At 42.0% G+C, this 24,806-nt stretch overlaps 1 protein-coding gene across 2 annotated transcripts; it reads left to right on the forward strand.

Moving 5' to 3' along the window:
• The first annotated feature begins 894 nt into the window (after positions 1-894).
• On the forward strand, positions 895-24,343 carry LOC308324730 (uncharacterized protein). Of its 2 annotated transcripts, XM_080776970.1 has the most exons (16): positions 895-1,216; positions 2,750-2,918; positions 4,037-4,291; positions 7,462-7,581; positions 10,884-11,017; positions 11,638-11,676; positions 11,831-11,966; positions 13,545-13,682; positions 14,764-14,883; positions 15,348-15,490; positions 16,084-16,152; positions 17,153-17,298; positions 18,461-18,569; positions 19,226-19,300; positions 20,212-20,355; positions 22,451-24,343. In XM_080776970.1, exons 1-16 carry the CDS (start codon positions 1,073-1,075, stop codon positions 22,550-22,552), a joined length of 2,043 nt encoding a protein of 680 aa, XP_080633096.1. In that variant the 5' UTR covers positions 895-1,072; the 3' UTR covers positions 22,553-24,343. The 2 variants fall into 2 exon arrangements, with proteins under 2 accessions (XP_080633096.1, XP_080633097.1); XM_080776971.1 differs by lacking the exon at positions 13,545-13,682.
• The last annotated feature ends 463 nt before the right edge of the window (positions 24,344-24,806 follow it).

Here is a 24,806-nt window from a genome sequence, read left to right on the forward strand (position 1 = left end):
ACTGTATGTGTTTGACAAATGGTGGCAATTAAGCAAGTATAGAGGTGGTTTGTGCAGCTATAAGGGGCAGTGGTGGCCGAACGGCAATTGCGGAGCAGTCTTGATATCGGAAGGTCGCTATAGTTCGTATCCCCGGCCCGGCACGTTAAAATTACCACCGCTGAAGTGCCCTTGAGCAAGGCATTGAACCTCTACCATGAAATGTTCTATGAGCAGGGCCTGGCTGTAAACAAGTTATTGAGCTTAGTCCAGTTACCCTGGGTAAACATGGTAACTTTGCTTTGCTTTGCTTAGCTGTGCTGCCGCCCCTCACATATGGCCATATACCGGTATATCAAATCAAATCAAGCTTTATTTATATAGCACATTTAAACACACATAGGCCATTACTTTGCAAATAGTTTTTTTTTTATTGTGTATAAGATTGTTTTCTCCCCAAATTCCTCTATTCAAACAGCTGGCCTGCATGGCAAATTAAAAATAATTCGATAGACTGGAATCAAGTTGCTTTAATTGCAACCATTGTTCCACTTTAAGACCAATAAATGATCCCATTTGTTGGAATGCGGAAGTGCTCATTCTATCTCATTGAGATAGTTCCAGCCATAGGAGTAATGTTTGGAACTATAGCCCATAGGCACTGTTGAGTGTTGTTGTATTACAATGATGTAATTACACCACTTAATAATAATAATAATAATAGCTCAAATTTATATAGCGCTTTTCTAAATACCCAAAGCGCTTTACATATAGAACACTAGGAACAGACTTTATTAATAAAAATACAATCTGATCTGTTCTTGTCGGTAAGAGATAGTGGGTGGAGACTAGTCCAATCCACTTTCGAAACGTCACCAAAAAAAGCAGGAAGTAAGGAGAAGTGGGAAGTGAAAGTACATTTGAGAGTGCGGGCGGGCGGGATCCAAACCTCGAAAACAAACAAATGATTAATGTTTTTAATGCGGAATCCGGATTTATATTCGTCGCCTGCTGTTATTCGCGCAGGCTAGTAGAATAATACAATTAAAGCTTAATATTGTAATTGTAAACAGAAAGTATATCGCGGCTCCAAATGGACCCGTTGGATTTTTTCGAGGAGGGACAACTTCTAGAGTTCCTTCACCGCAACAAGACGGAGATCTCCTTCATGGAGAAACCTCACACGTTCATCATGCAGCTCCGGGACCACAACCTGATCCGAGAGGAGAAATACAAGGTGAGATGATCAGATGTTGAATCCAGATCCAGTAGTTCGTACGTTAACTTCCTACAGTCAGATCATGTGTATTGTTAGCTCTGATCCATAGCCTTCTACTGCTTCTAAGATTCTGCCCTGCGCAGTTCTCTGGGCCATCAGTAGATGGCGCAGCGGAGTAACTAAAAATATTAGTTCCGGTGGAAACAAATTCCCCTTTTGGCCAAAAAGTACAGTTTATACGTGTGGGGGGGGGGGGGGGACTCAGAGTGCGTCCACTAAGGAAAGTAGTCTTTCTAATGACACAACCCGCCTTTGTTTTGGTGAGTAGCAAAAACGTTCTTTCTATTTACGCCAAAGAGTAGAGGCTGTTCTGCATTCATAAATTAAACTCATTAGGATTAGAGCTGTATGGACCAGAGCTAGTGTATTGTGTACTGTAGCCTACTCGCAAGTCGCAACACATGCATATAATAATAAAACAAAGTCCGCAAGACATGTGAGACAGGACCGCAGCACCTGTACGTAAGCTATATACTCTTGTGCACAGAGAGAGTATAAATGTCATCATTTTTTGTTTTACTGCCCATTACGGTATATGAAGAATTAAGACATTTATTTTGTAAAATGACAATCATCTGTGCTAACTTTTTCTGGTTAGAGGACTATGAAAAACTAGAATTTTGTTTTAGGAAAGGTATTTTTGCTTTAGCAGACTTTTTATGCAAAGCGTGGGAAAGAAGGCAGAATGTTTTGTTTGTGTAAAAAAGAAAAAACAACAAAACAAACCTGTTTCTTGTTCATAATGCAATATTGAAGCAATGATATGGTGTGTCCTGTAAGTCCATGTGGGCTGGGCGCCTTTGGTGCATGACACAAACATAAAGAAAGAATCTAAATCTAATCTGTGTGTATTCAGAACATTCAGAATAGACCAGTCAGTCAACTTAAGTTGTAGCTTGTACTATACTGATACCGGACTAGTTGTCTTGCAGACATGGTTTGTTCGTCTCTGATGATGCTGCAGAACCAGCCGTTTTCGTCCAAATACAAACCAAACCATAATGGCTATAATAATAATACAACTTTATTTGTATAGCACCTTTCATGACATGAAATGCAGCTCAAAGTGCTTTACAGAGCAATGGAGAAAAAAAAAGAAAAGCAAGGCATAAACATTAAAAAAAACAAGCAGTAATGCAATACAGTGAGGACATGAATAACAAAAAAATAAAAGATCAATTCAAAGCAATGTTGTAGAAGTGGGTCTTGAGCTGAGCTTTAAAAATGTCTACAGAGGCTGCCTGACGAATAGGCCTATAGTACTGTAACTGTTTGGACTCTGGTGTAAAAAAATATTATAATCAAAATTAAAATCTGGGTTATGGTTGGTAGTTGGACAGATATTTTTTCTTCTCCCCCCCCCTTCCAAATACCTTCCCAGATTGGTTCATAACAAGTAAAAAATAAATAAAAGAATAACTCTTGTTATTAGTGATACATGTATCATAATTGTATACTGTAATACTGCTCCTGTGTTTACTGTGTGTGCAGAAGCTGATTCGTATGAAGAGAGACAACATGAACTGCCTTTACGACGAACTGGACTGGCTGGAGCAACACACACCAGAACACATCCGTCTGTTCTGGGAGTGTGTGTTTAAGGAGAGCATCCTCAGCCGCTACCCCAAGCTGCTTATGCTGCGAAACAGCCTCATGGATGGTCAGTTCTGTGTCCACACGTGATGTTTATATGAACACTGAAGAATATCAGTGGTTTTCAACCCTTTTCACGTCCAAGGCCTATTATTTAGTCAGCATTTGAGCCACGGACCACCATTTGATGACGTTTAGCCTCTCAGACCCAAAACTAAAGAATGTTTTGGTATCGTTGACACAAAACACACACAGGGGCGGGGGTGGCTCAGGGGTAAGAGTGGCTGGATGGTAATCGTAAGGTTGCCTGTTCGAACCCTGTGGGCTCCCCCAGAGTTAGTGTCGAAGTAGCCTTGGAAACCCAGACGTTTTTATTTTCGGCATAGAGTAGCGCAAACAAGTTCTCACTCTCTGCTGATTTCTGATTGTCTGCACCTTTGTAAAATTGACATACACACGCACACATGTACACACACACGCTCCTCTCTCTCTCTGTCGCTCTAAGTAATTAGTCTCATGTCGCGCAGCTGCGCATAGTTTCTCCCGGCGGATCCTGCCAGGAGCTGCCTATGCCATAAAAAGCATAGGTGAGTTCCAGGCTAGTGTCGAAGTGTCCTTGAGCAAGACACTGAACCCCTAATTGCTCCTGATGTCCTGGTTGGTGCCTTGCGTGGTTTCTGGCTGCTGCCATCGGTGTGTGAATGTAATGCACATATCTATGTAAAGCGCCTTGGATAAAGGCGCTATATAAATGCACCATTTACCATTTACAGTTCCATGCTGTGTGTTGGCAAACGTTGATCAAAATAACAATCCTAACATTCTCTAATTGCGTAGACTTCTTGTAAATTAAGTAACGAAGAAGTCTAACAATAATGTAACTCTTGCGAGTTCTACGCTCTCAAGAGTTAAATATCTATAAAGGTGGTTGCACACCGGGCGCGTTTTTCGCGGAAAACCGATGGAGAAACGCTGTTTAAAAATCAGAATTCGTGCCCGGTGTGTGGAGACCTTAAGGGTTAATTTGGTTACCAACTCTACGTCATTTAGCTGGGGAACCCCCCCCTCAAGGTCCCCGGACCACTGGTTGAAATCCACTGCTGAAGGTGATGAAAATAATGATACTAGCGCATCATTTCTTCCATACTTCTCCATCTCCTCATCTGTATATATATATTCATGCAGGCTCCTTCCAGTTTTGCAAACTACCGCAGAAGGTGGAAAAAGTGGAGAAGAAGGAGACTCCGAAAGGTGGAGAGGAGGAGGAAGAGGAGGAGGAGGAGGAGGAGGGGACGAGAGAAAAGAAACGAGGGAAAAGGCAGAGGAAGAGGCAGAGAAGTGGAAGTGTACCTGCCGGTGAGGAGGAGGAGGAGGAACAGCCAGGAACCTCTTCTTCGTCCACCCCAGCAGCACAGAGGAAGAGGAAGAGGCCAACCTACAGTAAATACATTACACTATAATTATCACACTCACTGCTAAGTACGGGATAATGTCTCAGAGATTAAAATAAGGGTGCATTTTGCACATCACTGATGTACAGATATACATCACTGCTGTCTGTCTGTGTAGGTGGTCATTGTCGGGAGATAATTCACAGACAGGGGGTTTAACCACCCATGCAAATTATCCTGCTTATTACATTACATGGCTACTTAATACATACATTAATAAATTGACCCAAAACATAACAAAATTAGCCATTTCCTTGCTTGCGGTAATGGAAGTATAGCATAAGTGTCGCGCTGGCCCGCGTCTGCCCAGCTGCAAGGTAGTGAGTTGATCAAATAGAATCCATTTCCGGGTATTGCTTCGTCTAATTCTCGCTTAAATGTTTTCCAAAAAACAATTGAGAGCAATGTGTTGCTGTAAATGACATTGTGTGTGTGTTTACAACATGGCTGTCATGTTGGAAACGGCAGTAAATCAAGCGGGGCGCAGCAGGTGCAACGAGGGTTTGATTAGGCATCGATCGGTCTGTTATAGAGCGGAGAGCGGCCATTATCCAGAAATAACAGACCCAAAAGTAACGACAAAATGAGGTATTTCCTTGCTTAATATGGTAATGATTTGAAGGTATTGCATAAGTGTGGCTGTAGCGGCCCTCGGTAGTTGAAATGATGATAAAGATCGATGCGGTCTCAACGGGTGTTTATTTTGTTACAACACCCGTTGAGACCACATTATCATCATTTCAACTATCGAGGGCCGCTACAGTGAAAACTCACTCCGCTTTAGTCTGCTTATCAAGGGCGCTAAAGGGCTGCATGAACCAGTTGAACCTCAGGGCACATCATCAAACAGTCACAGGTACACCAAACATAGCGTGACAGGCGCTTGCTGTGCAGTGTAACAAAGTCACGCTGTCCAAACAAATGCTGGGGTGTGTCTCTTCGAATGGAATGGAATGGAAAATACTTTATTAATCCCCTCTGTCACTGACTCAGTGTGAGAATAGTATGTGTGAAGCTAGCAGCCTCAGCTAAGTGTGGTGCGGTAAAAGGAAGATTCAAAGTAAAAATGAACCGAAATACAGGAAGCTTCAAAATAAGATGAACAAAATAAGAAAAGTAAATAACAAAGCAGTTACAGTGGCACTGGCCGTCTGTCCAGCTACAGCACAGTCACCACGGAAAACAAGGAAGTGAGTTGATCAAATATAGAATACATTTACGGTTACCGCATCGTCTATTTCTCGCTTCAAATGTTTTTAAAAACATTTCTTGAGAGCAACGTTTAGTTGTAAAGGGCATGGTTTGTTTGTTTACGGGTGATGTCTCTTTTCTTACAGGGGTCCGTGGATTATTTCCATATTCTCCTAATGTAGCACGAAATGAGTTTGCCTGAAATCCCAGGCAAAGTCCATCATTTATTCAAATAAGGCATCTTCCATAGTTACATCAGGTTACCAGCATAACAAAGCAAAGCAAAGCAAAGTTCTTTGTTTACCCAGGGAAGTGGACTAAGCCAAGGACTTGTTTTACAGCCACACCCTGCTCATAGAACATTTCATGGTAGAGGTTCAATGCCTTGCTCAAGGGCACTTCAGCGGTGGTAATTTTAACGTGCCGTTCCGGGGATGCGAACTATAGCGACCTTCTGGTATCAAGACCGCTCCGCTCCGCAAACCGTTCGGCCACCGCTGCCCAACAAAGTCATCTTTCCGTAGTATAGCACATTAAGGCCAAGCGGTCCGTCATGGTCTTCCTCCGTTCTCGCAGTCCCTCCGTTAGTAACTCCCGGTTATTCTGTGTCCCCCATGCTTCTCCTACTCTTATCCTATTCTTCGTCCTACAACGGTGTCATGCAGACATACGAAAATAGTCTGACGTTTTGCGAGCCTGTTAAATCTGCTATTTTATGTATTTTTGAAAATATTTTATTTAATTAAAATATTGTATTTAGTTTATAATTAATAAGAACACAGAAAGGGGTGGTCAAATATAGCTGAGACATGGATATGAAGAATGTACCCCAAATAAAGTAATGCATTCCAAATGTATCAGCCAGAAAGACAATGTATAGCATAAGTTAAAATGCTCATGCATTCGTGAAATTTTATGTAAAATCTTTGCACCGTACTGTGTAGGTACTGGTCTTACATTTACACCATGCTGTACTGTACCTACAACAAATATTTCTACAAAGAAATATGTACCGGTAAATCCCCTCTCATTCCACTAGGTGGTGCACTTTAACCATAAACGACACATTGTTTGTATCTCAAAACATTGTAATCACTGCCGGTCTGCCTGATTCTACTAAAAGCCTAAACTTGAATGATTTCACTTTAAAACACACATTAACATTCTATAGTCTGGCTTTTGCATTCTCTCCCCAGACAGTTTTTAAGTTGCTTGATTTAATATTTAGATATTTATTTATATTGATTTGATGCAGACAAAAGTCCCCTTAAAACTAAATCTGAACCAATTTAGACTCGTTTAAAACGCTCATCCTTGTTTCTGGTGACTGATACTGTCCTACTGTAGATGTTTTATTTATTTTTTAACTTATTTTTTATTTTATTTTTCAACAAAGACAAAAGACAGAAGAAAAAATACAGTACAAACAACAACACCACAAACATACAAAAACTGAAAAAACTGAAATAAAAAAGGCATCGACATTGCGTTTCAAACTTTGCTTGTTACATTAAATCTTTCTAGGCATTCGCTATTGTCTCTCATTCCCCCATACTCTTAAATATTGTCCATTTGGACCATTTGTCCTCCATTTTTTCTTCCTGTAGCCTCAGCCTCAGTCAGTTTCTCCATGAAATGTATCTCCTGAATCAAGTCCTCCCATTGTCCCTGTGTTGGAGGTTCCATCTGTCCCCATTTTCTTGTGATAGCTTTCTTTCCTGCCGCCAATAAAATGTTTACCAAATATCTATCCTCTCCTCGAATCTGACCCCCCATCAAGCTTCCTAAATACAAAACATCACACTTCATAGGCACCTCATATCCCAATATCTTTTGTAGGATTGGAATAGACAGAGCTACTGTAGATGTTTTAAAGTGAAATTACCCCTTCAATATCAAGTGTAAGCCAGGGTCCAGTTCCAGAACAAGAACATGTTAATTAAAACCCCTCTTGCGTTCATTGTCCAGGTTCTCCTCTGAAGAAGGGAGATAAGAAGGACATCTGGACCTGGGCCCTCTATAAGGTCCAGATCCCCGTCACCTGTGGGGACAAAGAGGGGATGCTGAACAGAGCCAAGCTGGCTAAAGGTAAGCAGTCCGTGGTGTTGATGTGAGGATATCAAAGTAGTGATTCATAAACTGCCTCCCCCTGGCCAGCCGGGGCGCCTGATGGAGGGTAAAGGAACTGGTTGGAATAACGTGTTCCTTCCACGCGCTACGACGTCCAACCAGGGAAACTCCCCCCTGTCAGGTGTAAAGGAGCAACTTAGACACTCGGGCATGAAGGAAGCATGAGTTCAAGTCCGTTGCTCTCCCCTTGTCCCCCATATATGGGGACTAGGTTGGTCTCCCCTTGTCCCCCATATATGGGGAGTAGGTTGGTCTCCCCTTGTCCCCCATATATGGGGACTAGGTTGGCGGAGGGTGTGTAGAGCCCAGGATCACATTATATGATTGACACGGGTGAAAAATGGGTTACAAAATCGTGGGATAAAAAATATATATATAAAAAAAAAGTAGTGATTCATATTGAGACTGTTTCCTTCCTTCCACTTAACCCATTTAGACCTGACGTCTAAAACCCCATGTTTCTATGTTAGTTAGTTTATTTATCTCAGTCATTTACAGTACAGTACATTTCAGAATGAGGGTTTACACAGAATTACAGTTTGACTGAAAAGGTTTGGGCTGAAGCCGAAGCTTATTATTATGCCCACCTTATTAATGATTCAAATAATAGAAGGGGAAAAAAAGGAACAGAAAAAAAACAAAAACAGGAACAGTAGCGATGGGAAAACTGACTCTCTGTAGTGCTGTGCTTCTTACAGTATATACCAATGATGAACAGAAAATACATATTTAGCTTATATGTCCTTATACTAGTTACGCCCACATAGATTTAGCTTTTATTTTTTTAAAGCGTGCTTTTATATTTGAAGTGGTTGCTCACTTGTCAGTTGTTCTCATTCAAACATATTCATGTCAAGGAACCCCACATAATATATATGACAGTGGCCGTCGACCCCGATCTGAAAATATGTAGTTCCAGGGAGCCTCTCAGTAGCAAAGTTTTTGAGTTAAAAACTCGCTCTGAAAGAACATATATTGAAAGATTTCAAAAATAGGCGCGCTACGAGCTTGTAGAACTGCTATTTTTCAACAGCTAAAGCACACCGACTTCACGGATTGGCCAGAGGCGTCACATGACGTTTGTACCACTGTAGAGATATAAGAGATAGCGTGTGGTTGACAGAACTGCATTCTGGGACAGAGACGGAGAGACAGAACTGCATTGTGGGACAGAGACGGAGAGACAGAACTGCATTGTGGGACAGAGAAGCAAGAACAACCTGATGTTAGAATGATCAGCTGGACCGTCCGTCTGAAAGGAGGAGCAGAGAGATGTCGCCATGCAGCTGTGGTGCTGCAGGACAAACTGTACTGCTTTGGAGGAGACAGTGATCCCATCGATGTTCACGTCTTCAACACAGTGTCTTTATGCTGGAGGAAGCTGACCCCAGGAGGAGGACGCCACCTAGAGGTTCCATCCAGGCGCTCTGGCCACACAGCTGTGTTGGTTGAAGATATAGTCTACATCTGGGGAGGCTTTCCTTACAGCAATGTGCTTTATGCATTTGGTGTTGACGCCTACAGATGGTTCAAACCCAGGGTTTCTGGCACTGTTCCAGAGGAGAGGTACGACCACTCAGCCTGTGTGTTGGAGAAGGTCATGTTTATCCATGCAGGATTCACCAAGCTGACTGGATGGACTACTGACATGTACAAGTTGGACACCAGCACAATGGTCTGGTCTTTAATTAACACCAGAGGAACTCCACCTACTGCTACATACTTCTACATACATTACTCTTGCACCATCATCGGGACAAAGATGTTTGTATTTGGGGGCTATGGGGACCAGTACAACCCCCTCAGAGTGTTTGACACAGAGACCAACCTCTGGCTGAGCACACCATCTCCACAGCCTCATCCAGAAGGACTCTATCATTCAGCATTTACCTACAATGGAGAGCTGTACATAGTTGGTGGCCGGAACAACAATGATGTGTGGAAACTCAGTCCAGAGACCTTCTCCTGGAAGAAGGTTGAGCCCAAGGGAAAGGACCGGGTCCAATGTGAGAGATATGATGCTGCATGCATGGTGGGAGATCGTATCTTCCTCTTTGGAGGACTAGGAACACCTGGTGACCTGTACGTCTTAGACTTCAGTCCTAGCCTCAAGACATTATGCAAGCTGGCAGTTATTCAGAACGGTCTGGAGCAGTCGGAGCTCACACACGACATCAGGTGGGAACTGGCAGCCATGACGACCAACAATAACAACCCGACGACGCCGACATGATAAAAGCGTGCCTACGATAAAGAAGGAAATATAAATAATACAAATCACACCCGTGTGAAGTGAGGGGCGCTAATATATTAAAGTCTAACTCAGTCATGTTGATTGGGTGATGTAAAACAAACGGTGCAAACAAAAACATTAAACGCCATTAACAATAAAGAGACAATATGACGTAAACGACACATTATGACGTAAATGTTCCATTCATTGTCGATGCGTTTACTAAACAAACTTAAACTAAACTAAAGACAAACATTAACCCTGTGTATAGGAAGGGCCCCTCAAAAATATGACAAATTCATAAAACGGCAAAAAAATGACACTTGTGTGAAGTGAGCGGTGCCTTTGACTTGTTTGTCTGGGACAACTGCCCCTCCCTACCCTACCCTACCCTACCCTCCAAAAAACCACCCACACCCTCAGATCTGAAAATATATTCCTACAGGAGGTTCCAAATACCAACCATGTACACCATGGGGGACCGACCAGGCCTTCCTTCTGCTGGGCAGCAGCGCGCCTGTGGAACAGCCGTCCTTATATGGACCCCACAGTACCGCAGACCATGGAGTCTTTTAAAACGGGCTTAAAATCACACATCACATGATTATGATGTCATCACATGTGATCTTTCTTTCTTGGTTATGGAAGATAAAAATGATTCTAAAACGGGTAGTCCCAATACTTGATTCTGATTGGCTGGTTAATGGTTATACTGTCACGTGACTGGTGTAAATTCCACCGATAACCCACTCCTTCAATCACTTTATATCATTCCCAGCTGAGCATCTCTGTAGCTGAACTGGGGAAGGGGAGCGCTTGATTGCTTTACAAACCCATGCCGTGCGGGCGTCTATAAGCACCGCCCGGCTCATATGACTGTGAATGTGTGGCTCCAGGCAGCCCCGTAAAGACATCAAGCACTATTCTCCCGTCACATAGGCTACTTGCCGATAGAAAAAGTGGTTAAGAAAGACCACCCAATAGAAATCACTTACAATAATATTGTTGTTTGTTATTTCTGCCGTAGGCGAGAAGTGCATCGTGGTGCAGAACCAATGGTTCACGCCCTCTGGGTTCGAGGAGTTCGGAGGGAGGAAGGCCTACAGGAACTGGAAGCTCAGCATCCGATGCATGGACACCCCCTTGAGAGAACTGCTGCAGGTTTGGAACCAATTATATTATTATTATTATTATTATGGACACCCCCTTGAGAGAACTGCTACAGGTTTGGAACCAATTATATTATTATTATTATTATTATTATTATTATGGGCACCCCCTTGAGAGAACTGCTGCAGGTTTGGAATGATATGATATGATACAGTAATTTATTGTCAGTTCACACTGAAATCTGTCTTGCAGTATGCAGAACACATATACAAACATTTGACATAACACAAAGAACAAGACAATTTTACATACATAAAGACATGAAGACAAGAGCAACGTCCACCGCTTAGATTACCCGGTGGCTTCTACTACAGCTCCTGATTAAGCCTCAAGGTCGACTGGTGGACAAAGGACCTCTTTAGTCTGACCTTATTGTATGCTGGTACACCATATATCTCCTTCCTGAAGGTAGCAACCTATATTCTCCATACAACACATGCTTAGTATTAGAGGTGATATTCCTTGCTAACCTTAGGATGCTGTTATCATACGTGAATCAATGGAACACAATTTTATCATAGGTTACATGCAAATGATAGGCTAGTCATATTATCAACTCTTCAAGTCGTATACCTCCTCACAAGACTTTTTTCTTTTTTTTTGTGTTTCAGGATGGACACCTGACATGTCCAGGCTACAAAACAAATAAGGTATATGAAAATATTACTGCTGATAATAGTTTTTTTTTTTTGTGATTATTATTATTTGCAAACACGTTTTGTCTGTATTGTATCCCTGTGTTGTGTTACGCTAACCCTGACCATTACTAATTACTTTTTTTTCTTTCTTTCTTTCCATTGCTAGACCAAGAAGTCACTGTTTCGTACCGGGCGTGTTCGATGTGTGAAGAGCGTCTCTGCTGCTATTTCAGTGTCAAGTTCAGAGTCAGACAGTGGACTTGAGAACGAGGAACGAGATGAGGACGACCTAACAGATGCAGGTACTACACATAGACTTGGCCTGATTGTTATTTCCTATTGCTGCCCCCAGGCCACCTGTAATGGTAAATGTTATGATGAAGTTGTGTTTTCTTAGTTCTCCTAAGTACCGTAAATCTATGATTTACACGTTACATTTGTGTCAATCTTTATTAAGCAAACAAAAGACAATGATTTGAGGGAGAAAAAATACAAATAGAGCAAACAATCAAAAAATATATATTTGCAACCAAAAAATATATATATTTGAAAGTACAAAACCCTTAAAAAAACCCCCCAAAAATGACAAAAAAACGAAATACTTGTGTGTGTAGTAAAATGTGTTATGCTAAGCTCAGCAGGGGGGGGGTCTTACGCTGAAAGATTTAAGACACCTCTCCACTCGGAGTCTGAGTGACAGCTCCCCCCCCTCCCCGGGATGCTCAAAGCAGACCCATGGACCTGTTGTCATATTTAAAATAATATATCAACGTTCTTCTATTCACATAACCTAATACTAAAATACCACTCACTTTGCAATGGATGGCCTGATCAAATGATGGCCTACGTTGCAATCGGATTTTAGCAATAAGGAAATAGGCTATGGATAAGAGGAGAGAGGCACTGCCGTGGTCCTTGAAAACATGAAATTAAAAGGGAAAAAATCCTTTGTTGTGACGGCATGGCAAAGATCATTAAAATAGACCAACGCGTTTCGGCTATAGGCCTTCGCCAGGGTCCCATGGATGGAAACAGGCTACTCTTGAATCAAATTAATAGAAGAATGCTTTTATTCAATGCGTTATGGCGACTCTGTGGGTGTCTCCCGACTGTGCGCACACAATTTAGTTCACAAGCAATGACTTATTCTTTTTGTCACAACAGTCAGAAAGTCTGTCTGTCCATCCATCGTGCGACACACTGTACGTCCATTCAGTCAACATATATGACAACAAACAGTAGCCCTACTATATTCATTAATCCACTGCTTAACCCTACAACACTAAACACGGGTGATATTCACCCAGACGATTATTTTATGATAATGTTGTTGTTGTCTTTCAGTTCCTTCATGATGCTCAGTGACATCATAGAAGGTAGGTTTGTTTCCCTGCCCACATCCCTGGTTTTTACTACAGGCAGGTGTTTGGGTGGAATACTATCGCCATTTTATTTTATTGTGTCAACTAAATCCTCATTAATGCAAACTAGATTCAACATACTCAAGCCTGCACGCATTCTAAATATGCCCCCGAAATATTTTACAGAGCAAATGGACTGTTCCATCACCCTCAATGTCTTCCTTTCTGAAAAATAACGTTGTTGTAAAAAGATTCACGCGTTTACATATTCTATTTACAATGAGTTGCGGACGGGAGCTGGTGCCACTAGGACCCGGACGTAACGTAGCACTACGAAATGACGTCAGACTTAAATACTGAATAGCCTACCGGAGAGTGCAAGGTTTTAATTTGGCAGGGCAGAACATGCAGCTGAGCTGGGCCTTTCATTATAAACTTGAGAACGCCTGCCAGCCAGTGTTCTTCTTCTCCCCAAAATGAAGTACAAGCCAGCTATTGTCCTCCTTTCTCCCCAATCAGAGAAGGGTGCCTCTCCGTCTCGCAGCCGAGCAAGCCCCGAAAATGCCGCTGCATTCGTCGTGCCCACGGCGTCAACGTCCACCCAAACCGCCGTACCTAGCGCCGTTAAACAGGAGGTGAACCAGGAAGGACTTACTGGTAAATACCTGACAACTCTTTCAGCGCCACCTGGTGGTCACCAGTTTAGGCTTTGAGTGGCAATTCTCCCATTATAAAGAAAGAAAGAATTTTGTAATTCTATTATGCATGTAATGTGCATGATGTCATCACCCTGTACACCAGATTAGAGGAATTTTCTAAAATATGGATGAAAAAAAAAAGAATTCCCAAGGGAAGACGTCTTGTCGTCCGTCTGTGGCATCCGGTACTTAATTGGCAATTAGACGTCTTGACGTTTATGGCTACTAAACAGTTTTAAACCGGAACACAACGTTCTGTTCTGTTGTCCTGATAACTTTTGGCCTGCTGCTTTTACAATTATACTGTTAGTTAATTCTGAGGTTTGGAACGCTTGCTGTTTTAATTAGCTTTCATTACAAATCTTTTCTTTGTTGTTGCTCTGTTTATATATTTTTCTCTCTCACATCTAACCCAGGGGGGCAGTCAGACAGATATTTTGTGAAGCCACTATAAGGGAATGAAAGTTCATATAATGGCCTGTTGTGGCGCTGTCATTGGACCCAAAAAAACCCATAGCCCCATAGAGGTCCATGTATTTGGGCCCAACTTCACCTAGACTGTATTACCTTAATAAACATGGTCATGAATACTTTCTGCTTCCAGTCACTAGTTTAAAGTCTCATTTCTAATGTCATAATATTCTTTTTGGAAAATTATGGTCCCATTTATTAAAAAAAATGACCATAAAGTCGCGTATGTTCTGAGGGGCGTGGCTACCGTTACAGTCTATGAACGGGATCCCCCTCCCACTCGAGTCAAAATAAAAACCAACGGAGAAGAAGGGGGGGAAGTCCCGCCTCGTTGTCTGGGCCAGCCAATGGGCCAGCTGGGCCCAAACGGATCTGGAAAGATGTACAATACAAGGACTGACAGGCTTCATTTTACGTTCATGTTAGACCCGGGGAACACTTTGTCCATATTTTTTACAGTCTATGATCTAACCCCATATAAATGTGTGTACCTGTCTACCAGGTGAAGGAGACCAAGAGGAAGCAGGTTCAAATCTAACCCCATATAAATGTGTGTACCTGTCTACCAGGTGAAGGAGACCAGGAGGAAGCGGGTTCCAGCCGCCATGATGACAACGTTGACAAGAGAGTCTTCAATGTTAAATGTGGAGCCATGAAGGGCACATTACACAAACATCGATTTGCATCAGGTGTGTGTGCGTGTTGCTTGTGTGTGTGTGTGTGTGTGTGTGTGTGCGTGTGCGTGTGCGTGTGCGTGTGCGTGTGCGTGTGCGTGTGCGTGTGCGTGTGTGTGTGTGTGTGTGTGTGTGTGTGTGGGGAAATAGGCAGTGTACAGTGGAGAAAAACGCATCACAACACATCACATTCAGTGGCGTGCACAGATAGACACTAGGGGGTGCTGGAGCACCCCCTGCCCTTTTGGCAATGTGCTCTTTCTTAATTTGTAGTGTGTGGACCATGGTGACATTGATCAATTCATGATAAAACGCTTCTACTATATTATTTAGGCCCCCACAATCTAAAGCTATGTTTCTATGTCAGTGGTTCTTCAGTCTTTGTATTGAGTTTGTGCTTGAAATGTACTGTAATTCTGCAAACTGCTAATAGATATTTCAATCAATCAATCCACCCTGTTCCCATTGGTCCCTCTCAGGGTCGTGTGGGAAGAGCATCCGTACGGACACGCGCTGGTTCAGTCCCGTGGAGTTTGTGCGCGAGGCTCTGGAGCAGGCCGACGCCCCCTGGAAGAAGGAGATCCAGTGGGAGGGGAGACCACTCAGCGCGCTAATAGGAGAGGTGAGTGTGTCTGTGTGTGTGTGTGTGTGTGTGTGTGTGTGTGTGTGTGTGTGCTCACCACAGGCTAGTGGTCAGAGGCTTGAGGATTATAGGGTTGTCAAAGTGTAAGGCAAAGCAGCCTCGCAACATACTGTTCAATCTCCTCCATTATAGGCAGTCTTTTTGTACCCATGATTTACTTTCGGTGTCGGTAATAATATGACAGACTGAAGTGACCAATGTTGGCTGTGAATAAGTTCATGTGTTGCCTACTGTATATTCTGTACATTTAGGGCTTGTTTGGACTCCAGCACTGAGACACGTGATGTTTCGAGTGCGTAGTATATCAGAAGCAACTGAAAATATTTGTGCCCTTGATAATGTATTTTATAAATGTGGACTCAAATAAAGAAGTGTGTGTGTGTGTGTGTGTGTGTGTGTGTGTGTGTGTGTGTGTGTGTGTGTGTGTGTGTGTGTGTGTGTGTGTGTGTGTGTGTGTGTGTGTGTGTGTGTGTGTGTGTGTGTGTGTGTGTGTGTGTGTGTGTGTGTGTGTGTGTGTGTGTGTGTGTGCGTGTGCGTGTGCGTGCGCGCGTGCGTGCGTGCGTGCGTTTCAGACAAAGGCCTTGCGTATCCACTCGGTGCTGTGTAAATGCAGTCTGTGCAGACCAGAAGCCAAAGACCTGGTAAGTTGTTTAGTTTAGCTGCATCAGAAGAGACTAGACAAGAGAGGTCATGTTTCCAGTGTGTCAGAACGCGTGAATCTTTTTACAATGATGTTATTTTTCAGAAAGGAAGCCATTGAGGGTTAGAATGGGTCCTAATGCTTCCAACTCGAGTAGAATTGTTAATGTTTGTGTGACAAAAAAAGAATATGATGTGGACTTGTGGAGACAATAAAGACTATTATTAATCATTATTTTTGAAGGTGGTAACAGTCCATTTGCTCAGTAAAATATTTCGGGGGCATATTTAGTTGGTAAATGGACAGCGGTAAAATGATGATGCCTCAGATTTAGTCCGACGGAGCGTCACAGTATGACTATGGGGACACAAAAGCGACACAGAAGTAGGAACCCGGAAGTATCTCAGGACGGGGGCGCTCACGTCACTCACAGCTAAAATACTGAATAGGTGTCTGGTCTAAAATAACCTTTCCCAGTGTTTGTTTGTTTGACATTTCTTTATTTAGGAATACCCCATTGAGATACAGTATCTCGTTTTCGAGAGGCTCCTAACTACAATCGATACAATACAATACACGAAAAGAGAAAGAGAGAAACACAAAACAAAACAAATAAACAAACACAAACAACAGGGTATTACAATATGCAAGCATAATAGCAAAGAGATGGATAATTTGTTCTGTCAGATATGACAGAATTAGAGAACAGAGTACAGTTGATTAAACACAAATGTCATGGCCTCATGGGCATGTGCAGGAGGTCGTAAGGTAAGAAGACAGCGCACTTTTGAACATGTTGAAAGATGAAATTTTTCGAATATTAGTTGGTAAGTTGTTCCAGTCAGAGGGAGCTTTAAACATAAATGCATTCTTACCTAATGTATTGGAGACTATGGGAACAGAAAAATAAGGTTGAATGGAATGCCTCAGTTGGTAATTGGTGGTGGGTGGTCCATGCTGCTAATGATGAAACGGTCACTCTCTCTCCTGTGCCCTGGCAGGAGGATCAGGAGAATGATGACGAGTGCTTCGTCTGTAGGAGCGACAGACAGGAGGAGGGAGAGAGGGTGGTGTGCGACGGGCCTGGCTGTCCTCGCACCTTCCACCAGAGGTGCCACCTCCCCAACGTGGAGGATGAGCAGCTGAGGTGAGAGCTGCCAGAAGGAGATTCATTGTAGCACAATGTTGTCACTCTCTCTCAATTAATTTGAGACTTACATTTCCATATTTTTTGGCATATCATTGTATTTTTTATTACAGTATGTATATTAAAATAATTTATTCATAATTATGTTCACATGGATTAACCCATTTCTGACCTGAGATCAGATTAAAAAAATGTCTACATCTTCAAAAATGTCTACATCCTGACAGTTTTCTGAAAAAGCTATGTTTCCATATCAGCCGTTCTTCGATTTTTTTCAAAAATAGCAGACCTACAAGCTCGTAGCGCGCCACTCGGTGGCGCACTACGAGCTTGTAGATCTGCTATTTTTCAATAGCTAAAGCATAACATAATGCTAACACCAAAAGGAGTTCCCGCCCCAAAATGTGTTATAAGAGCTTGAAATAGAGGCTATAATTCTTCCTTTTCGTTGTATGACGAAAGTACCGTATATAGGGTTTCTAACCCATTTTGATCGGGAACCCCTTTTGGTGTTATAGCATCATGTTATGCTTTAGCTATTGAAAAATAGCAGATCTACAAGCTCATAGCGCGCCACTCGGTTGGTGCGCTACGAGCTTGTAGATCTGCTATTTTTCAATAGCTAAAGCATAACATAATGCTAACACCAAAAGGAGTTCCCGCCCCAAAATGTGTTATAAGAGCTTGAAATAGAGGCTATAATTCTTCCTTTTCGTTGTATGACGAAAGTACCGTATATAGGGTTTCTAACCCATTTTGATCGGGAACCCCTTTTGGTGTTATAGCATCATGTTATGCTTTAGCTATTGAAAAATAGCAGATCTACAAGCTCATAGCGCGCCACTCGGTTGGTGCGCTACGAGCTTGTAGGTCTGCTATTTTTGAAAAATCGAAGAACGACTGACATTTTTAGAATCTGATCTCAGGTCAGAATGGGTTAATCAGACCAGTGTATGTCCAGTGGAAACCTCGTATGAATCTGATCTCAGGTCAGTATGGGTTAAGTGGTTAAAAGAGCAAAAAAAAGGAATTGGAATGTATCTGAGATTGTGCATGTACACTGTACGCACAATATTAGAGGGAACAGACGCTGGTGTGAACAACACAGTCGTGTGTTTTCTTCATCTTTGTCCAATCGTGAGTGTGTCTGTTTTTTTTTCAGGGACGGTCGTGAGTGGTACTGTACGCTCTGTGTGTGGAAGATGTACGATTATCAGGAGCAAAGCACTCATAAAACAGTCCTGTCAAGTAAAATATCACGTCATCTGCTGGTGAGTATATACTCTGTCTCTGTCTGGCATTTTTTTGTTTTATATTTTCCACAATTTAGTCATTATTTAATTTACAATTGTGTGTGTAATCCCTGTCACTGCTAACCCCCCACATTTGCTTATTATGTGGGAAGGTGTTGATGAACATGCGTCTCAATTTACAATTTACAATTTAGGCATTTAGCAGACGCTCTTAATCCAGAGCGATTTACAGTACATTAAGCAAGAACAAAAAAAGCATGGGAATACATCACATAAAAAGCATTTATCATGAAACATGCGTAATCTAAGAACGTAACAGTGAAATATCTATATGTTAATAATGAAATGTATAATGAAACTATACGTCTCGATCTCCCAATATACACAATTGTTTAATGTTTATGGTCCATGCTGCTACTGCGCCCCGTACCGTACCGTTTGGTCTGGGGGAGACACCGGGAGGGCACAATGCACCGGGGAGGAACACGATATCCCATAATGCACTGGGGAGGAACACGATATCCCATAATGCACTGGGGAGGAACACGATATCCCATAATGCACTGGGGAGGAACACGATATCCAATTATCTAGAACACGTTCCATCCTTCATGGACACTATCTGCCCGTCCACTTCTTGCACGTTCCCATAACTCGGTTGTCACTCTTTGCAGGAATGTCAGTATCTTCTCCTCGCTCTGTACAGGGAAGACGAGCCTAAATGCTTCACTACAGATCCAACTGTCCATGTAAGTCTCTCATTCTCATAGGGGTTGTATGTATAGTCACTGGGACCTAAATGCTTCGCTACAGATCCAACTGTCCATGTAAAGGCTCATACATAGTCTGGATTTACGGTGGTGAGGTGACCACCGAACTACAACATGACGTCACTGAGGTGACCACCGAACTACAACATGACGTCACTGAGCCGCGGTGAAGAGCAAACCACCGCCGCCACCGCTCCAGCCCTTCTCTCTGTTTTTACTCACCACCGTTATTTCAGCTCCGGTGGTCGGCTCACCACCGGAGCGGTGGTCAGCTCACCACCGAAAATCCAGACTATGAATAGGCCTTAAGTCTCTCATTCTCATAGGGGTTGTATAGTCACTGGATTGATTTTAATTATTTTACTTGTGTATAAAGCTCTCAATGGTCTCGCACCTTCCTACCTACATGACTGCCTGCCTAAGTATGTCCCAAACCGCCCCCCTAAGGTCTTCCACTGCTGGCCTGCTCGCTTTGCCTAAAAAAAATGGCAACTAAAAAATACGGGGAAGCAGCTTTTTGCTTCTAGGGGCCGTCGGCATGGAACAAGCTCCCACTGTACCTTCGTCAGGCAGCCTCTGTAGACATTTTTAAAGCTCAGCTCAAGACCCACTTCTACAACATTGCTTTTAATTGATCTTTTATTTTTTTTTGTTATTCATGTCCTCACTGTATTGCATTACTGCTTGTTTTTTTTAATGTCGTTGCCTTGCTTTTCTTTTATTCTCCATTGTTTTGTACATCACTTTGAGCTGCATTTCATGTCATGTCATTTATCACTGGGACCAAAGTGTTGGACCGACCAGGCCAGCTAGTGGGAATAACAATGATCAGAACAGTGTGCTAAACTTCTAAATGAGAGTATCACCCCATCTCTTTATGTCTCCACCAGGTGAGAGACTACACGACGGTGGTCAAGTCTCCTATGTGGCTGGACAAGGTGGCCGAGAAACTCCGGCAGGACCGCTACCAGACCGTTAGTCAGTTTGTGTGTGACGTGTTTCTCATCTTCACCAACTGTGCCAAATTCAACAGGGTAAGAGACAGTACCAATACCATGCTAACTTCAACTAGTACCACGCTAACTTTAACTGATTTGAAGAGACAGTACCATACTAACTTCAACTAGTACCACGCTAACTTTAACTGATTTGAAGAGACAGTACCATACTAACTTCAACTAGTACCACGCTAACTTTAACTGATTTGAAGAGACAGTACCATACTAACTTCAACTAGTACCACGCTAACTTTAACTCATTTGAAGAGACAGTACCACGCTAGGGCTGACCTTAGATCACGCTTTTGATGATCGACGCTTCGAAATAAAACAATGTTGATCATCGACGCTTCGAAACCCAACTGGGGGGGGGGGGGGGGGTGGGTGTAAGGCTTTTTACAAAAGTTGTGGGGCATCTTATTGGTCTTTTATTTAACAATTAAACAGCTTTACCTCTCCATCAAATAAAAAAATATATAATCCAAACTCCTCTGTCAATTGTAAACGAACGGTAACATGAATGAACTCTTCAAGCCTGACACTTCAATCAAATGATCAATCAAATCAACCACAGTTGATTTGATTGATCATAAAGTTAGTGTGACTGTGAGGCATGGGAAAAAGCGATGCCGATGGAGAAATCCCACATAGTTAAATTACCTCATAGTCATGCTGCATGCGCTGTTGGTCGATGAAGAATTATAATCCAAGGTTTCTCAATCATATTATTATGGTTTATGGTTGAAAGTAAACCATAATAAGTAAACTTTAAGAAGAGATCTGCAGTCATTGTGCTGCAGACTGCAGTGCAGAGTGCATGAGAGCAGCTCCGCTTGCTAATTGATTTGACATTTCCGCAACTTCACTGCATGGCATTACAGTAATTAGTTATTTGCCAGCACCTGCTCCAATATAGGCCTAAATCAAACTGTATTTATATAGCACATTTAAAACAATAGAAGCTGACCAAAGTGCTGTAGGCCTACAGGCTGAAACAAGTGGAGCATCACCATCGGCGCACAAAAAGAACATAATTTAAAAAAAAAACACAGGCAAATAGTATAGGCTACATAATTACAATAATACGATCAGGTGCAATTCAATGTCAAAGAGAGAAGGTGTTTATGGTCTGGGTCTGTAGGAGCTGCTCTGCTGCATGGGAGTTCACAGTGATGGAACAGGTCAGTCTTCAGACAAGAAGAAAGATATCGCTGGCAACGGCAAAATCAGTTCTCCGCATCGCCAAAATAAATCTATAGGCCTAGTTTCATTCGTGCCATTATACTCAGCCTATGCACAACGCAGCGCATGAGATTGCAGATCTTTGAATTTTCGGTGCGCGCACTCACCATGTGAATCCAAGCAGGTCCTCACAAGTATAGGTAAAACACCGCCAGGCTCCACAAGGTTCTCAGTGCAATGGCGCATCGATAAAAGTTGGGATTTCACTAGTGGCATTATTCAGGCAATACTCAACAGATTGTTATAATTCCAAGTAATCTATAATCTGTGAAGTTTATATTTTCATTTGGGTGCAAGTAATTTTTTATCAAACATGGTAGCCTATATTTAATGTCCACTGAGCTGTGGTGCGCTTGCCTACACTCTCAATTTAGGGATTTTCCCAGCGGTTATTTTCACTCTCGTGTAGCCTACAACCTTTATTCAAATAGGGTATTTTAAAATGCAACCACACTTTCGATTTATTTTTCCTGGGACTGCAGCTGCACTTGTTCAGTTGACTTCCTTGTTGTTAACACGGGGGAAAGAGGAGGCGTTGCGAGGTGCTGCGAGGCGCGAGCATGGCGGACCAAAAGTTTAATATGACTATTCAATGTTTTATTTGAAAATCGATTCCCGTGCGTATTGATTGAACGTCGATTAATCAATTTTTTGGGGTCAGCCCTATACCATGCTAACTTCAACTCATTTAAAGAGACAGTACCATGCTAATTCAACAGGCTAAGAGACAGTACCATGCTAACTTCAACTCATTTAATGACAGTATCCTTCACTCTTCTAACTCCTGCTTCAATGAGAGGTTTTTCTGCTAGTGAATGGTCATGATTTAAAAAAAGAAAAAGGCAATTCATTGACATTTTTTCAGTTAATTGTTTTATGGTTTCCGCAGGATAATGCGGAGTTCCGGGCTTTAGGCAACAGTCTGAAGGAATTATTCGACAGTGAGTTTACCAAAGTATTCCGCATCCAACAGGACAACAACGCTCAGTGACCAGGCTGGCTTCATGGGACCTCTAGTCTGTACCCAGTCAAACTGAGGAGGCACAAATATGTCTTATCTTACTTTACTTGTATGAACAAAGTTCACAATTGTGCTTTCATCAGGTCTAAGAAAACAACTGACAGATTACAACTTGTCCAAAATGCAGCAGCCAGAGTTTTAACTAGAACTAAGATGAGAGAACATATTACTCCAGTTTTGGCATCACTGCACTGGCTTCCGGTTGTTTTTAGGATTGATTTTAAATTTATTTTACTTGTGTATAAAGCTCTCAATGGTCTCGCACCTTCCTACCTACATGACTGCCTGCCTAAATATGTCCCAAACCGCCCCCTAAGGTCTTCCACTGCTGGCCTACTAAACTAAACTAAAAAATACGGGGAAGCAGCTTTTTGCTTCTACGGGCCGTCGGCATGGAACAAGCTCCCACTGTATACCTTCGACAGGCAGCCTCTGTAGACATTTTTAAAGCTCCGCTCAAGACCCACTTCTACAACATTGCTTTTAATTGATCTTTTATTGATCTTTGTTATTCATGTCCTCACTGTATTGTAACATTCCCTGCTCCTTCTGTTCAACATTCCCTGCTGACAGGAAACTGTGCAACTGCCCATAGTACAGTATAGTACAGTATGTGCAATGACAAAACCTCCCTCGACCATGGGCCTTTTGTGTTTGTATAAATAGATCCTATGTTGTATAAATGAAATAATGAATATGATTTTTTGCATTGCATCTTCGTTCCTAAAAATGTGTTGTGGCAATAATAACTGTAGGCTATCAATCCAATCCAATCCAATCGTATTCATAGAGCACGTTTAAAACAACAAAGTTGACCAAAGTGCTGTACAATTAGGCAAAGCAAAACATAATACAATACAATACAATACAGTAATAAAAACATAATAATAATAAAATCAAACAATCAAGAGTACACATTATTCACGGTTTAAAAGCCAGGGAATAGAAATTAGTTTTAAGATGTGTTTTAAAAGCAGGTAGTGGTTGGAGCCAGCCTGACGTGGCTAGGAAGCTGGTTCCACAGTTTCGGAGCAATTACTGAGAAGGCTCGGTGAGTCGGTGCTCTCTTCTCACACACCTTGCCTTGGGGATGACATGTCTCGTTTAATATTGCTGTCTATTATAACCATAGACTGATTATAACTGATAATGGGGGCTGATACAAGTGGCATTTGACATTCTCATGGATGAATGCTGGCCCCTGCTGGTGGTAGACTGTAGTAGCAGCCTCTGACTGCATGCCAGGTCCTGCCAACAGTGAAAGTCAAATCGTTATAGCAGTAAAGTTTTTGTAAGGAAAGTAAAGGATTGGATTATTATATTATGGACATGTTTATCAATGTTCTTGTGTTGCTCTTCAGGGGAAAGTATGAAGAGCTAATTTACAAAATGTTCAGTTTTGAGGAGAATATATAATAAATATGTATATTTACCAAAATAAGTTTCTACAATTTAGATAATTCGGTTTTTTTAAAAAACTAAGCATGGTAAATTGTGACAGCTGATTGTAGTAATTGTCTTTTGGCATGTTATTTTTTTTATTCCATTTTTGTACAATAAGCCTGTATCTAGTATTGACCAAGTATGTTTTCATTTATACAAGGACTCGCATCGTGCAGCAACTAACACTTTTCTACCGGTTATAAATTGTTTTAAACTGTATATACATGTTCTGTATTTTGTGCTGGTGTCTGTTTCTTTAACTTTTTGTGTCTCATATCCATTTGCTGCTTTTAACCCATTGTAGCCTACTGCTGCTGTACTGCTAAAAAAATGTAATAAAATATATTCTATCAAACCTACAGTACAAATGTATAGTGTCGGAGCATATTGGGAGTCATAATCACTGTCATTAGGGCTGGTTCTGGAGGGGACAGGGGTGTGCAGACCCCACCCAAATGTGCGGCGATATGACCCAATCAAAAGTTATGGAGAATATTTATTTGTAGCCAATATAAAACATACCACAAAATATCAGTAGGCCTACCATTTATCAGTTCTGATTGGGTGGGCAGCATTTTTAGAGACATTGAACCATCTGAACACTGTTTGCCATAAGTGCTGTTAACCGACAGGAAGTGGCGTGCACATAAGACACTGGGTGGTGCTAGAGCACCTGCCCTTTTGCCCTCTGGACAGCAATGTGCCCTTTTTGAATGTTCATTTTATTTTTGTTTTGTACAGTATGTGGCCCATGGTGACATTGATCAATTCTGGATTAAAA

The sequence above is a fragment of the Protomyctophum bolini genome (assembly GCF_963924005.1).
Source record: "Protomyctophum bolini genome assembly, chromosome: 11".
In the NCBI taxonomy this organism is placed as follows: domain Eukaryota; kingdom Metazoa; phylum Chordata; class Actinopteri; order Myctophiformes; family Myctophidae; genus Protomyctophum; species Protomyctophum bolini.

Coding starts and splice junctions, on each gene's coding strand:
- LOC308324730 (XM_080776970.1), top strand. CDS start 1,073: ATGGACCCGTTGGATTTTTTCGAGGAGGGACAACTTCTAGAGTTCCTT. Junction 1,217..2,749: donor TCCGAGAGGAGAAATACAAG/GTGAGATGATCA, acceptor CTGTGTGTGCAG/AAGCTGATTCGTATGAAGAG. Junction 16,153..17,152: donor GACCAGAAGCCAAAGACCTG/GTAAGTTGTTTA, acceptor GTGCCCTGGCAG/GAGGATCAGGAGAATGATGA.